General features: G+C 37.7%; 1 protein-coding gene across 5 annotated transcripts in view; it reads left to right on the forward strand.

The window, feature by feature from the left end:
* Nucleotides 1-14,744, forward strand: part of TBC1D4 (TBC1 domain family member 4) — a 182,717-nt gene extending 167,973 nt beyond the window's left edge. For all 5 annotated transcript variants that reach the window (XM_019628687.1, XM_019628688.1, XM_019628689.1 and 2 more), the window contains 5 exons: nucleotides 163-407; nucleotides 4,363-4,522; nucleotides 6,957-7,126; nucleotides 10,290-10,466; nucleotides 12,372-14,744. In XM_019628687.1, the coding sequence (XP_019484232.1) occupies nucleotides 163-407; nucleotides 4,363-4,522; nucleotides 6,957-7,126; nucleotides 10,290-10,466; nucleotides 12,372-12,605 (986 nt within the window). In that variant the 3' untranslated portion in view covers nucleotides 12,606-14,744. The remainder of the gene's footprint in view (nucleotides 1-162; nucleotides 408-4,362; nucleotides 4,523-6,956; nucleotides 7,127-10,289; nucleotides 10,467-12,371) is intronic.
* The last annotated feature ends 1,431 nt before the right edge of the window (nucleotides 14,745-16,175 follow it).

Consider the following 16,175-nt stretch of genomic DNA (forward strand, 5'->3'; position numbering starts at 1 on the left):
GAGAGAGAGAGAGACTCTTAGTTACATGGGTGCTTCCAAACAACTTCCACTGGTTTGAAAAACAGTGTTTGTTTATTCCTGAAAATCACTGAAATATCGTTTCACTATGGTCCCCAAAGCATCAGGACATCTCAGAAATATTTCTTTTCTTTTCCTCTGCAGGAAGGACATTTCCTACCCACCCTTACTTTTCAGCACAGCTTGGGTCAGGGCAGCTGTCGCTCTTTAACCTTTTGAAAGCCTACTCATTGCTGGACAAAGAAGTGGGTTATTGTCAGGGGATCAGCTTTGTGGCTGGAGTCCTGCTTCTGCACATGAGTGAAGAGCAAGCCTTTGAAATGCTGAAATTCCTCATGTATGACCTAGGCTTCCGCAAGCAGTACAGACCCGACATGATGTCCTTACAGGTGAGGCAGCAGGTCTTCACGAGGAACGTGGGAAGCTGTTGCCAGGAATTTTAGGAGCAGCGCTGTTCTAAATGACGTTGGATTTAAGGAAATCGGGACCCAATTGTCTTGCATCTTGGATAAATGTAGAGGCAGTATGTCAGTTCACAGTTTTGGTGAGGGATTTGTGGTTTTGCTAAACCTCTAAGTATATGCCATCCATGTGCAGGATAACTTTTCCATAAAGTTCCAAAAGTGAACACATAAGCAGTTCAAGAAAGGTGGTGGGTACTCTGTCTCTATGCCCTAAGTCTGCGTGTTACCTGGAGGAAGTAGCATGCCATCTTTATTCACTTTTCCTCAACATGTCAATTGAAAGGAATCCTAAGTCTTTTGTTTAATATCTGAAAATATAATGTCTTTTACTTTGAGTGCAGACGTGGCAGATATCTATGTCATGGCTCTCCTTGAACTTAACCGTGTCGCCCTCTTTTTATCTTAAGGTCAGATAGGTTCTTAGAGAGGAAAACATGTTCAAAGTTGATGGTGCTGTTTCAGCCAGCTTTTCTTAGCACGCTCTGAAGAAGCGCTTGTTGAGGTACTTTGGCTAAGTAGGGTATTCACTGCTGCTGCTATCTGTAACCTGTTTCAAACTCCCTGTTCACACATTTCTCCTCTCTAGTTTAAACTTCACTTTCTTTAGAGTATAGGTTTCTAACAGGAAGTTTAAATTTTGTTGATAGATATGATATTGCAAAAACCACTACCTTGCAATTTAAAGCTTTTAGTAGTAAATATATAATGGGTGACTTTAAAGAGAGTAATGTCAGGGTTCTCCTTCTTTGAAATGAGGTAGGCATGATACCCAGTTAGTCATAATATTATGCTTTAGATAAGAAGTAAAATATTTTAAAATGCCTGGGATGCCAAAAAAATGTATACGCATGACTTGTATTCATCTTTTGCTCTCACTATATATTGAGTATTACAATTTTAATACAGTTTTTTCCTTTCTTGAAATGTGGATGCATTTTTTGGCACCTTCTGTATACTCTTTTTCCTGGTTCCTAATGATCAGTTTTTTCATTTAATGTTTCAGTTACTAATCCACAGCAAAAAAAGGACTGTGCTTTCACTTCATGATTATTACAGTAAATGGTATTTTCTTGAGAGGACGAGTAGAGAAGGAGTGCTCCATTTTTCTTCATCCTTCAAGATGAATTTTTGTTTGTTTGTTTGTTTGTTTGTTTGTTTTTAGCTGAGCCATCCTGCCATCCTGCCACCTGTTGGCAGCTCAGCCGCAGCTCGGCTTGGGCCCGGAACGAATCGCTGTTGCTCAGATCTCAAACTCTTGAGCGAGCTCTTAACCAGCTGAGCCACTTGGCCGGCCCAAGATGAATTTTTTTTTGCTAGGGAGATAGGGCTTTGCTTTCAATATTGAGTTTTCGGGTGTAAGTTCATATGAAGGTTGTTCAACCAGGATACATATATCAGATACAGTGATTTGATTCCTAATTGATGAATATTCATAGGTCTGCAAACATTTCACAAATGAAATAATAATGACTATGGAAGGTTTTATTTTTTTGCTTTATTTCTAAACAGTTTACCTGCATCTTATATCTTATACCGGAAGGAAGCATCAGTGCCCTTGTAAGGAATTAAATAACTCTGATTTCTAGAAATACCAGTTTGGTAGCTATCATTAGAATTTCAAAGAATGGAGAGTAGCTGTGAGTAGTTGATTTTGGTCCATAAATAGAAAGATAGATACAGCTATCACTTTAAAAATGCAGTGATTTTTCAATTTAAAAATGTTTTATCAATTTGACATTATAAAAATTCATATAAATTTGGTTTATACATTCATTTAATATGACCTGCAATTACCAGGAAATATGTTATATCTGTATTTATGAAAATGCAGATGTTTTAAAATCTTTAGTATCATTCTTATAGGCCACAAGGTTAGGGGACCTTATTCCAGGAGAGTAGATCTTTTTGCTCTGTAAAGTGAGACATGTACACTTCTCCACTTCTAGAGCAGAAATTGTTTTTTATCCAATCAATATGACTTTCAAAAGTGGAAGCAGCAGTGGGCTTGGGATCCCTGGGTAGGATTTCTGATTACCTGCACCGTGTGAGCTTAGCCATTGCAACCTCTGTGTCTCAGTTACCTTATCTGTAAAAGGAGGAGGTTGAGTTCTCATCTAACTTTGTCTCTTTATGTTTTGAGTCTGCTGTTTTCTGTGTCAAGTGTAAAAGCATTATATCTTTTTATATGAAGTCTTTGGTCTCCACTTTTTCCCATCTTCTCTCCCTCACCCTTTTCGTCTGTCTCTGCATCTCCCCTCTGCTAGTTCTAGCTCTTCCATATGAAGATTTGCCCTATTATCTGTAAGGTAGAATGGGAGAATTATTTATTCTTAGAAAATGGCATTTTAATTATTAAAGTTTCTTTTGAAGGAAGACTGAATTGTGTTTTCATTTGTCATTTTCAAAAGAAATTTAATGTAAATATATACCTTGATGGAAGAAATGTTTTCCACCCCTAGCTTAGAATATAGGAAAAAAAGTAAGGTCGTTAAAAAAAAATTTAAACATTGAAGTATTGCTTCTGTATTATGATCATAACCAAATAAGAACAGAATATTTTTGATGCTGTGCTTTCTTTTTATTCTGCTAATTAGACTTCTCTAATTTTGTCCTATCAAAATACTAATTCTTCTATGGATATAGCTCAGTATGTCTAGTTTCTAAATTGTAAATGGCCTATGGGAAATATATGATTTTTTCCAATATGACTTATTAAGATAATAATGTCACTTTAAAACCCTTATATTTGACTGTAGCTAAGCTTCTTATTTTATAGCTATAACTTTCTGTGGCTTTTAAATTCTTTCCTTTTACAGTTTGTGTGGAACCTTAGTTTCTACAGATATGTGTTAAAGATCAAACAAATAATTTGCTCTATTTATATATAGTACTTTGATTTTCAGTTTTGTACACTGGAAGCAAAGGTTGCTGAATTCACAATATAGCTCAATATTTTAATGTATTTTTGTAGAGCTAACTATTTAAGGGTGATATTTTGATATCTTCTAGGGAAAAAAGTTCTGCTAGATTTTATAAAATATTGCATACCTTTCACACCAAAATGTCAAGCTAATGTAACTGATCAAGTAACCACTATTTAATGTATTACTGTGTGGATAAAAATATAAATTAAAAACAATCCCAAATTTGTTTATTATTTGCTATTGCTTATCTTTTAGCTACCACAAACATGAGTTTAAAAGTTGCTATATGCCATCTTTATAATTTTTTTGAATTAACTCATGAAATAATTTCTTCTTTTAATACGAAGAACATTCAGACACCACTTTTTGCCTAAATTCCCTTTGTCATGAAAAACATGCTTGCTGGAATACCTTGGATGCTAGAAATCACATCGCAGACTTCCGGCTCCATAACATCCTAAGCCTAGCACTGTCCTAGCGTTGCAGATTGCTGCTGGATCTAGGCCAGAGCTCCATCTTAAATCAGATGCTGAGCCCAGCTAGTAGCATCAGGCTTTGCTTCTGCACTGCATGTGGGACATTCTTTAGAATGGAGGCTTTTCTTGGATTGGTCTGAAATTAGAATGGACCTTGCATGGATTAAATTCCAAAAGCAATGCCTTTGTCTGTGAGGAACAACGACCATTTCTGTATCTATGTGAAACCAAAACACATGAAATGTGATAGCGAAACTTGCTCAGGAGTCTTAGATGGCCTTTCTATGACTTGCTTTTATGACCTCATTTAAGTGAACTTGGACTTTAATATCAACTTTAACATAATAATAAAAATAAAATGCTGCTTTTATTTATTGAATATATGTACATTTGTAATGAAATATTAGAGCTATAATGTTAGTATTTTATATACCCTCAGATAAATGCATGTTTTATTTTTCTTCTCCACATTAACTTTAGATTCAAATGTACCAGCTGTCCAGACTCCTTCATGACTATCACAGAGATCTCTACAATCATCTTGAAGAAAATGAAATAAGCCCCAGTCTTTATGCTGCCCCCTGGTTCCTCACATTGTTTGCCTCTCAATTTCCATTAGGATTTGTAGCCAGAGTTTTTGGTAAGAGATGCCTATGATTAAATGGAACAGTGTTATTTATTCCAAGGAATATACTTCCAGCCAATTGTTTTATCACGTGTTACGCAGAATAGCAAATTGATAGTGGAATTTAATAAATGTGCCTGGCTCTATTCTGAGAACATTTTGAAACCATACTCGTCTTAAATAAAATAGAAATTACAAGGGAAAGAAGAAAAACTGGGCCCCTGTGTTTGAGTAAGCTGTAGTGGCACACTTATTTTTCATTTGTACCTAAAAATCAGAGTGTACTGTTTTTATTATCCAACCTAAGGACTTACTCTGTGTAACTTTCCAAATTTTCATACATATCTTTCCTTCCTCTTTTAAAAATTTTTTTTCTTCCCCATTGTCCTCATTAACCTGAATTCAAAACTCAGGGAAACGTGTGCTGACTGGGTCAACAGAAGTACCTATATCAATGTTATTCCTAAAGGCATTCCTCAATCTATCTTGTGTTGTTAGCAGGGTAACTGAAATCCATTGCTCAAGTGTCTTTCCTTTCGTGCCAGTGCAGTGGTGGTGCCAGTCCCTAAGACTGGGTGGCTCGGCGAAGCGCTCGGCCCAAGCAGTAATTTTCTGGCAGGTTATTGAGTTCCTGTGTAGCTCCATCACAGTGTTAGGTACCAGGAATAGAAAGAGAGGATGACATGATTGATGCTCCCTTTGGGGGCCCTTAAATCTATTTTCAAGTCTTTAGTTAGTTTTGTCTAAGTTCGTTATTTAAAAAGCAAAAATTGGGCTGGCCGAGTGGCTCAATTGGTTAAGAGCTTGCTCAAGAATGCGAGCTCTGAGCAACACGGTCGCCGGTTTGATTCCCAGCCTGAGCTGAGCTGCTGCTGAACTGCCAACAGGTGGCAGGATGGCTCAGCTAAAAAAAAGAAAAAATTAAGAAAAGGAAAACTCTTTACCAGAGGTTTGTTCTAATGGTGTTGTTCAGGACCTTGATGACCTCAGAAAGGGCTCCCACGGTTTTTATGTTCTGCTCATCTGTCTGGTTTCCATGGTAGTCAATATTTATAATTGTGCTTTTGCTAAATTGGAGCTTTTTGTCAAACTGTGAGTATTGGCCCAATTGTAGGTTATTACTAGCTTTAGGGGAAAAAAAATGAAATGAATACAATACAGTGAAAATATCAGATAATAATAAGGAAAGGTGTCGTTTGGAGAAACCTCAATTTTGAAGGTGTATGTGTAATATGTATACATTTACCAGATGACCATGTACGGTGTTGTCCTTAATTGGAGGGTGTGGTTTAAAAAGTTAAACACTGCATTAGCAGTAATACAATTTACAAAGTGCACTCAAGATGCACAAAATCAAACTGTCACCAAATTCCTCTTCTTTATTGAATATACACGATTGCTTTTCTCCAATGAAGTTTTCTCCAGAGCTTGGGTTCCTATTAAATAGTCTTCTATAAAGCCTTATATACACATATATTTTTTTTCTTCTCAGAGAATAGTTTATCAAATCAAAATGATTTTTGATGTTTCAGGGCATCTCTCTTTGACTTACTCTTGGAAGCTTGATATCAGAGTTTGAGAACCAAACCTCCCCAGCAGTCTGTTTTTTTCTATCATAATAGCACTACAATGACTGCTCAATCCTTTTTGATTTTAGTCAAAAATGGAGGTTCGCAGGGAAAGGGAAAGGTGCTTGAGCAAGAAGAATGACCATATTTGAAGTCACTGTTTCACAGTTCCCTCTTTTTAAAGACCCCCTGTTGTTTATTATTGATTACAGAATGGCATAGATTGAGAGAAACTTGTATACAAAAGTATTTGGTACTTTTTAAAACTATTGCATGTTTGTATTTGTTAGGAGCCAGAGTTCAGAGTTAGGGTAGCTTTTCTTTTTCTCTTTTCCTTCTGATGTAGATTACATATTGGTTTTGATTGTTTTTTTTTAAGTGTTTTTTTTTAATGTCCTGCTCTTTTATAGGTTTAATTACATAGTAACTGGTTCATTTACTTTTTTTATTATGGTAATGTCATTTAAATAGTACTCATTGGTTATGTTTATTTGTTTTTGTATTCCCCTTGTGAAGAAGACTTTAAGTATCAGTTGAATAACTGTCTTTGAGGTTTACCTAGCCTCTGTTAAATTTGCCACTAAAAATTATAAATATATAAACAAACAGATATATAATTTATGTGGCTTTTTTTTTTACCTTAACCTTATCAGAGATTCCTAAATAAGTAAGAAGAATAAACATCTGTTTGCAGTCATATTTTTTTTTAATCTAGGTGATTTTTGACTAGCTTTCTTTTGCAAAATATTCAGTGATTCTATTGCAATAATTAAAAACAACGATTACTACAGAAACACACAAAAAACCTATTAACACAAACAGCATGCTATTTATAATAGTGGGTGCATAATTTTAATCATGAAAATTATATCTCTTTTTAGATATTATTTTTCTTCAGGGAACTGAAGTTATATTTAAGGTTGCACTCAGCCTACTGAGCAGCCAAGAGACACTTATAATTGAATGTGAAAACTTTGAAAATATTGTTGAATTCCTTAAAAGCACACTACCTGATATGAATACATCCGAAATGGAAAAAATTATTACCCAGGTATGATTTAAATGATAATAATATATAAGATAACAACAGTTTCTGCTACTGATTATATATGAAATGTTTTAGCATGAAGATGTAGTTTTGCTTCACAGTTTTTGTTTTTTTTATTAGATATATTTTATTTAGAAATAAGACTTGTGAAATTTCTATATTGTGACATTGTCTATGTGACTGTGCACAGGAAAAGTGGTTCATTGCTACATAATGAGTTTTTAAGGAACCTTTTAATTCAGACCAATGGTAAGACTAAAGATAGAACTGAGAGTGTTAGAAAGACCTAATAAATAAATAAAAAAATGAGAAATACTTATGTTTGTAATATTTTCAATTCTGTTTAAAAATACAGGGGTGGGGGGGTGCCAAAAAAGTGTATACAAGTGGACACTTTGGTCAACGTTGCTCAAGCAGTAGTTCTCCGTAAACAGAAGTGTCTGGACGCTGATGGTAACCACTTTGAACACCTCTTATAATTGCAGAAGTCAAATGTAACTTGTATTCTTTTTTTTGTCATCGGTATATATTGAGTATTACAGTTTTAATAGTTTTCCTTTCCTAAAATGTGTATACATGTTTTTGGCACCCTCTGTATATAGTGAGTACATGTAGCAAGAGCATAGGCTTTGGAATTAGACAATAATGGGTTTGCATCATCTTGTAGCTCATATATTAGTTGTTTGGCTTGCATATATCAACCTAACCTTCTGAACCCTAGTATTTTCACTTCAAAATGGAACGGTACTTATCTGAGGGGTTTTGTGAGGCTGAGATGATGAGACTTGTTGTATCAATCAGGGTCCCGTGCATAAACAGAGTCTACCTTCAGTGGTTCAAACGAAGATACATTTACAGAGGTGTGGGCAGGGTTAGGAAACAAACACACATATCCAGATGCCCAGGAACTAGTAACAGAGAAGCTGTTCTTACACATGGTGCTGAGGGGACAGAGGAAGATGTAATAGTGTCACCAGGCCCAGCAAGTTGCAGAGACTATGGAGGAGGGGTCTCTGGAGGTTGTTGGTGAGCCAGGCAGTGAAGGAGCAAAGAATGCATACCCAGCCTTTTTCCCCTGCCCCTCTGATCCCCTGCGGGTCCCTCCCACTGGCCCTACCCAACCAGAAACCAGCAGGAAAGGAAGTGTAGAGAAGTGCAGGGAACCCAGGGCTGCCTTCCAGCGTCCAGCAAAATGGATGAGGGCAGAGAAGCAAATGAATAATCAGTACACCATATATCTAGTCCCTGCTCTTCATAGGGACCAGGTAAGTGGTAATTACATATTGATATTGTTCAGATGACATGAACAAGCTTAAGACCAGATTGGTAAAGGAGGCTGTCATCACAGCAAGATAAAGCTTGCTACTTTTCTAGTGGCAGAAAAGGGACAGTTTAGAGCAAGATAAAGGGACCGCCGTGTTCTGGCGCCCTGCTGCCTGCGAGCTGTGTGACATTGGACAAGTTACAACCTCTCCGAGTCTCAACTTCCTCCCATACAAAGTGGGAATAACAATAATGATTCTATTAAATTTTCATATTGTTTTTAGGAGCAAATGTAACCAATTAGGTTGAAAAATTTCGTACACTGTATTCACACTATAACATAAACTCATTATATCATTACATGGACAATTTTCTTTCTATTACATGGAATCTAAATCACAAGCCGATTATTCTGTAAATACCTATGAACAGTTTTTATTTGTTAAAATGCTCTATAAGCTGAAAAGTATAGCTTTTATTTACATGTTTACTTGTTCATTTATTAATTCTTTAGAAATATGTTTTTGGACTGGCAAGTAGTCAGAGATTGTGCTTTTAGAGAGGTCTGCTCTCTGATTTGAAATCAGATCTCCTGTCTTCTAAAATTAATAAGGGAATTGCCTGGCTTTGGAGGTTATTAGGATTAATGGATAGAATTTATAGGCAGATAGATTTGGACTTGATATTATAGAGACTTCTTTAACAATTAGCGTTGATTAACCATGAAATGAACTGCTGATATTAAGAGACTTTGGTGAGCTTCACATATAGTCACTGTAAAAAATGCAAATAATGCAGAAAAGCACGAAGGAAAAAAGTAGTAATTACAAATCCTAACACCTTGAGATATAAAACCTTTTAAACTTCCTTTTACACAGCTCTCTTTGCTTGTATGCACATATAAATATGGATATCATTTTATATAAGTAAAACATATAATACTATAGATGTTAATGTATAACCTGGATTTTTATTATTTATTAAAATATGAGGTATTGGACATGTTTTCATGCCAGTAAATACAGATCCATGCCGTCATTTTTAATTGTTGTATAGCAGTTCATTATGTCCATACCAACTAGTAGAGAAAAAGTGATGCTTGTTTGAGAAGGGTAACCAGGTTGTCTAGAAATCTCACTGAAATTCTAAGAATTGAGTATCTCTAATTGTAGTAGGATAAATTAATAAGTCAGATTCTCTGGTTTCTTTTCACAGTGTTAGTGTAGACACCATTGCTTAAATGGCAGCTGCTGCCTCACCTTCTCTTGCCCAGTTTAGACTAAGGAGCTGTCACCTATCCTCTTACTGCTCAGCCAACTGCCTTCCTATTTGGTGGTAATATGGGGCACCACCAAAAGCCTATAGCTCTGCGAACATGTGGGGTGTGCAGCTGTGAAAATGTTCTGTGTGGTAAAATATGTAAGGAATTCCTAAGAGGCTCACATGGGTGAGCAAATGGATGAAAATATGTAAGACCTTTCGTCCCCATTCACAAATCACTAAAAAGACTTTTGGGCTCATTATAACAGAAATAGTCTATGAAATTTTGCTTACTAATCAGCAAAGATGATCTCTAACACAGATAAGAGTTATTGAGTAGTGATGCTGTTTATCTGGTATGCTACCTTTTGGGAGATGGTTACTAGATTATGTATATTTTGGTTGTAAAATGTCTTTGAACCTTAACTTATTCTAGTATCAATGACCTTATGAGAATGTTTCAACTGTGTAGAAATAATCTCTTTGTCCTTATATTGGCAGTCATGCTTGTTGGTCTTCCTTTCGCTATGTCATACTATTCCTCAATAAGTATCGGGAGTCCCTGTGAAGTACGCTGCATACATGGACTGTATCTTGGTGTATGTTCTGAAGGTCAGACTAACCCCTGGTGTTTTCACGGCAGGTGTTTGAGATGGATATTTCTAAACAGTTACACGCCTATGAGGTGGAGTATCACGTGCTGCAGGATGAGCTTCAGGAATCTTCCTATGCCTGTGAGGACAGCGAACCTGTGGAGAAGCTGGAGAGGGCCAACAACCAACTCAAAAGACAAAACATGGACCTCCTAGAAAAATTACAGGTAACGAGATGAAGGTTTGACCAAAACAGCCCTCAAATGCCTCCTGCCTGCACAGAAATATACCAGGAATGATAGAAATGTGACATGGATTGAACGATTGCTGATTTTGGGCCTGTGTGTCAGGCTGTGTCCAAGTGCTGTGGGGACACCAATGCACATATCAGTTTAAGTATCACTTGGGATATTTAAGTAGTTAAATGGCAATTGAAAGCAGAATCTGGTTAAGTACCTACTGGGTGTTGCACACATTTGGTTAAATTCAAGGGAGGAGGGGTTGCATATGGGACATTGGGACCAGTCTGGGGGACTTGGGGCTTGAGCGAACTCTGAAGAGTTGGTGGAAGAAATGAATGAGGTGTTGTGTGTGTGGGCGGGGTAGTATAAATAAGGTGGATGAGGCAGAGCAGCAAAGTAAGCTTGGCATCAGTTTAAGATTTATATTGGGGAGAGATGGGATAAATACGAAGGCAGAATTGTAGATAACTTTCTGTGTGAAGCAGAAGAGCATAGCTTTAATCCCGTCGAGCGGGAAATCTCTCGGAGTTTTTGAGCAATACTTTAGAAAGACCAATCTGGCAACTTAGATGAGAACAGATTAGAAAAGGGAGAGAAGGGAGGGAGACCAGCTAGCAGTCATTTGCATAAATCTGATTGGGGATGATGAGAATTGGCTGGAGTAAAGCTCACCTAAGTGGAAAGAAAAGGAGACATGTTTGAGAGAATTGAGTGATAACATGTAATACATAATCTCTGCCATCAAGGAGTTTACAATTACTAGGGAATATAAAAGACTATATATTTATTTATAAATAAATGCATACTTACAAATGCAATGAACAGTTTGGTACCAATTAATTCATTCTGCATCTGCAGATTGTATAATATGTGCTGTGTATTCAAGCCCTGAGCGGCGGGACTTAGAAATGCTCAGTGGTGGGGGAGTGGAGAAGGTGCACTTCTAGGGGGCAGGGGAAATTTCTGAGTTAGAGCTTAAGTGCCTGATGGCTCCTTGGCTTCTGCTCCCCCCACTTCCCAACGCTGTCCCTGTTCCCAAACTAGAAAACACTACAGTTTGCTTTTCTGTGGTGAGCCCTCTGGACCAGGTAGGAGAGAAATAGCTCAGAAATGAGGGAGCTCACTTGGGGAGTCATTGCTCCCCAAGAACAGGAACTCTAACTTCCTTCCCTTCATCTTACATTAGCTCTGGCCCATAGAAAATTGTATACCTTTTCCTGTTAAAAAAAAAAAAAAACAGCCAAGGTTGTCTGTTTTCAAAAAGAAAAATAAACAGTTGGGGTATTGCTCATTGCTACATGGATATTTCAGTGGTGATAAATTGAGCACTCCCTTATTAGGGAAAGTGGGTGTGCACCTGCTTTCTACTATATTTTTTATTAATGGTTACAAACTTTTTCATTGACAGTTCAAGGTCATCATCATGTCTGGGTTCCCAAGTTACACCGGCACCCCTGACACCCATAAAAACTTACAGGATCCTAAGTGTGTGTTTAGAAAGCTCTGCCTTTCCACGCAGAGAGTAACAAGCCTTTTGGGGCCCCTCAAGGCCGGTCCGGAATCTCCCGTTTCTCATGTCAGATCCCACTCACTCCAGGGGACCCCAGTGTGTGGAGTGAGGCTTCTCACCACCTTGAGAACATGACTTTAGGTGGCATTTTTGGTGTATTCAGTGAAATGGTATGTATTTTGTCGCTACCAAAGTTACATTTTGAGAAACCTATAAATCTCCATTTCATGGAAGGTTTCAGAGTATTTGCTTCCCACCCTATTTTATTAAGTCATCGGACATCATTGGTTAACATGTAAATTACCATGTTAACTGCTGCTACAATGAAAAACCTGTGTCTTCCAATATTTGATTTGAAGGATTTTTTTCCCCCCTCACAGATGGCTCATGCTAAAATCCAGACCTTGGAGTCCAACCTGGAAAATCTTTTGACCAGAGAGACCAAAATGAAGTCTTTAATCCGGACCCTGGAACAGGAGAAAATGGCTTATCAAAAGACAGTGGAGCAGATTCGGAAGCTGCTGCCCGCGGATGCGCTGGCCAACTGCGAATCGCTGCTGAGAGACCTGAACAGCAACCCTAACAACAAAGCCAAAACAGGAAACAAGCCATAACTGACACGGTGCCATCTTAGCAGCACGGGCTCGGAGAAGGCTCCGGAAAGGAAGAGCGGCCCGGCTGCTGGCTGCCCCCGCCCGGGACGCCGGTGCGGCTGGAAGCGCCCAGTCCGGGGCTGAGCCCCAGTGCCAGCCCGAGGGCCTCGCTCCAGTTCGTTTGCCAATCCTAAGCCATCGTTCATAGGTAGACTGGTTTTTCTTGTTGTTGTTGACTGTACATATATACATACAATGGACATAAGGAGTTCATGCTTTCGGCTCAAAGGAGTAGATGTATATTTAGAGCAAATTTTTTTTTTTTTAAAAATCCAAACTTCATGAAATCCACACCAAAGGGAAGCTCAAGTGAAATCCCCCTTGGTCCCATGTGAAATCATTTTGTCTTTGTAGTGAAAACAGAGCTAGAGCCTCTTTGCCTATTGAAATATACTTGAAAAAAATGAATGTATTTTTTTCTCCAAAGAACAGTATGTTTCACTCAGTGGTGGAGAGGTGGAAACTGATGTGTATCTGTCTTAAACATGTACTGGTACTGTATGTATCGGGAAAATGACTGATCGCCAGTCATGCTACTATGGTGTTTTCAGGAAAATGGGGGTGTCTTCTTACACACCTGCTTTGTGCCAACCAGCATGCTGTGCCTATATTCATTTTGAGTCTGGGTAGGCATTTCTTTAGACATGGCTAAGGACAAGGCAAGACATTGCGGTAAGCCTGCCCACCCAGGCCAAGGTGAGAGAATGTTTTTAATTATCTAGCAAATTAGACCTGTATTGTAACTCAAACTAAAAATATCAGGTCTTGGAATTTTAATTTAGTACTGAAATTGTCCAGATCAGCTTTTTTCCTTTTTATTCAAATGACTCCTATAGTTGTAAACAGACTCCCCGTTCCTTGGTGCCACAGTTGGTGACAAGGATGTGCCATTTCCTTACCAAAATGTGGCAGCTCTTACTTTGGTTCTCTCTACATTAAATGAACGATAAGGAAATACAATTATGATTGGTTTTCTAAAGATTATATGCTGTGTTCAGATACTTTTTTAAATATTATTTTGGCCAATTGTTAGACTCTAACCAGCTTGTAGTCATCTCTCCCTTCCACGTGAAAATATATGAGAACTGTGAAATGTTTGAAACAAACTATTGAAATCCATTAGAAGAGAAGTGGAGTGTGGCACCAAGCCCTTCTAAAACCTACACTTCTACATTTGGCCTCCCAACTTTCTCAGCCACAGAGAGCTTATTAGAGGACATTCTCGCATGCTGGGTGTATGGAAGGAAAGGAATTTTCAGAGTACACGTGATATTCTGCATTTCAGAGATGATTCTATGAGAGTGCTTCCGAAAGTTGAGGCAGTATTTTTGTCTTTCCAAACAATATTTATCATTACTGCTTTCGCAGTACTTGTATTGTCACAGATGGGTAATCTGAGATAATTTTCTTTGAAGGGAGCTTGTTATACACAAGCTACAGTGTATTACAGAGTAGAGGAGTAAAGCTCTAATGGTTTAGGAAAACTTTGATGAGCAGATGATATGTGTCTGATACCCTCCTCCGCACTGTTACTCAGTGTACATGTAATGACTCTTGTTACAAATCAGCATGCCTTTTAATAGAGGCAGTTCCTTAAAAGGAAATAAAGTTTTAGTAAAGTTAATGTAACTTATAGGTTCTAGAAAATGCTGATTCTAGGTACCTCATTCACTGGGGGCCGCCAACTTATTTGTTGCTTGGATTTCCCCCACATTTCTCTATTTGTAAGGAGAGGTTTTTCCCTACAAGGGATATGACAAATATCATCTGGGTACTGTTACAATCAGGTGATGAAAACGACCTGATGTGTATGATACACAGGTAGCCAAGGAATCTTCCAGCTGGGAAAAGAAACTTTTCCTTTCAGTTACAGTTTAAAGTAAATTTTATTCTGGCTGTTCAAAATCAACATTATGAGTTGTATTATGGTGTTCAGAGATTGAGGTATCTTGGATACAATGTTTGTTTTGAAAATGAATTTCCTTTTTCTTTTGTGATTTTTTAAAAAAATGTTGCATCAGTTATGCTTCATGCATTGTTACATCTTCATCTGATATATGTAATGTCTAGTTCATTTCCAATAAATACATTGCTACAGTTTCCTTGACTTATGGGTTTTACTTTTGTGTGTAACAGGAGAGAAAAAGCTTTTGATTAGAGTCTTTTGCAAAATCTGCATGGGTTGGATTGTTGCTACTTAAAATTGGTTCACTGGTAATTCTTTTTAATAGAGTCAGAGACAGTGAAGACAATTTTTAGAAACATTTATGAAAGTGCACTGTTGGTTACCAATTTTCAACTTCTTTCCCAATGGAGCCTTTGGTTGATAAATATAAAAAGACGACACTGACCCATTTACATTCTACCACTTTTGTTTTCTGTGCCGCCTCATAGATAGCATAGGCGCGAAAGACAATAAGAAAATACAACATTTTTAAATGGGGTTAGTTTCTGAATAAGAATTAGGCACTTATTGGTGGATAGGGTATGAGTGTGTTTACATAAGATACATATCTTAATATTCTCAAGTAATTCTCAAATTTGCTAATTTTAGGACTAAATATTTTGCACTACATGCAGTAGTTACACTTTTAGTGTCAGTGTAGGATTATGTAGTATGGACTGTTAATATCCATGTTACTCATCACCATTTCACCGTTTGTTTCGCTGCGGTAGATTAAGAACAGGAAATCTGTCATCTGGTATTTAGTCCTCTACCATAATGTGTCACTCTTATTAGCTGTGACGTATTGAGAAAAGCACTGGATTTAAGGTGGGAAGTTTTAGATCTGAGTCTGGTTCTACCCCTTTAATTTATTCATTTGACAAATAGTTTTTGTAAGCCAAGCTAGATGCCAAGTGTTCAGAGGTGGAGAAGATGTAGTCCTTGTCCTGAATGAGCTTGTAGTCTCGTGGCAAAGAGGATAATTAGAAAACAGAAGAGTTTATAGTTTTACAGATACGCAAAGTAGGGAAGTGATGCTTGACCTGAGCCTAGAAGAGCCTGCTGAAGTTGAGCAAGTTGTGTTAAGCAATAGATGATTGACAGAGGGTGGTATATTTCTGAAATCATAACTAACTCATTCCTCAGTCCTGAAGTATAGTTAGTATTCCCATGGGGGAGTGGTAGGAGACGAGTTTCCTGATAAACAAGGACTATATCATGAAGGTCTTAAGTAGACCTTGTGAGGGAGTTTGAACTCTACCTGGAGAGAAATGGCAGCTATTAATAGACCAGTACCCTGGAGAAAGACACGATCGGATTTGCTCTAATCCACTTTACACATTTGGACAGAAACTAGGGAAAATGAGAGACTGCAGCTAGGTACATGCAATCAAAATCTGGGCTCCCCAAAAAGTAAAAGCCTGAGCTAGGGCAGTGGCCTTTGGGAAAGCAAGTCAGGCTAGACTTCTCTCTCTGATATCATTAGTCACTGAAATCTGCTAATTTTGTCTGCAAACTATTTGTCCATTTCCCCCCATTTCTACTGCAGATACCTTAGTTCATGTCCTTGCTCTGGGGGGTTAAAC

This window comes from Hipposideros armiger, unplaced genomic scaffold (genome assembly GCF_001890085.2).
Source record: "Hipposideros armiger isolate ML-2016 unplaced genomic scaffold, ASM189008v1 scaffold_806, whole genome shotgun sequence".
Classification (NCBI taxonomy): Eukaryota; Metazoa; Chordata; class Mammalia; order Chiroptera; family Hipposideridae; genus Hipposideros; species Hipposideros armiger.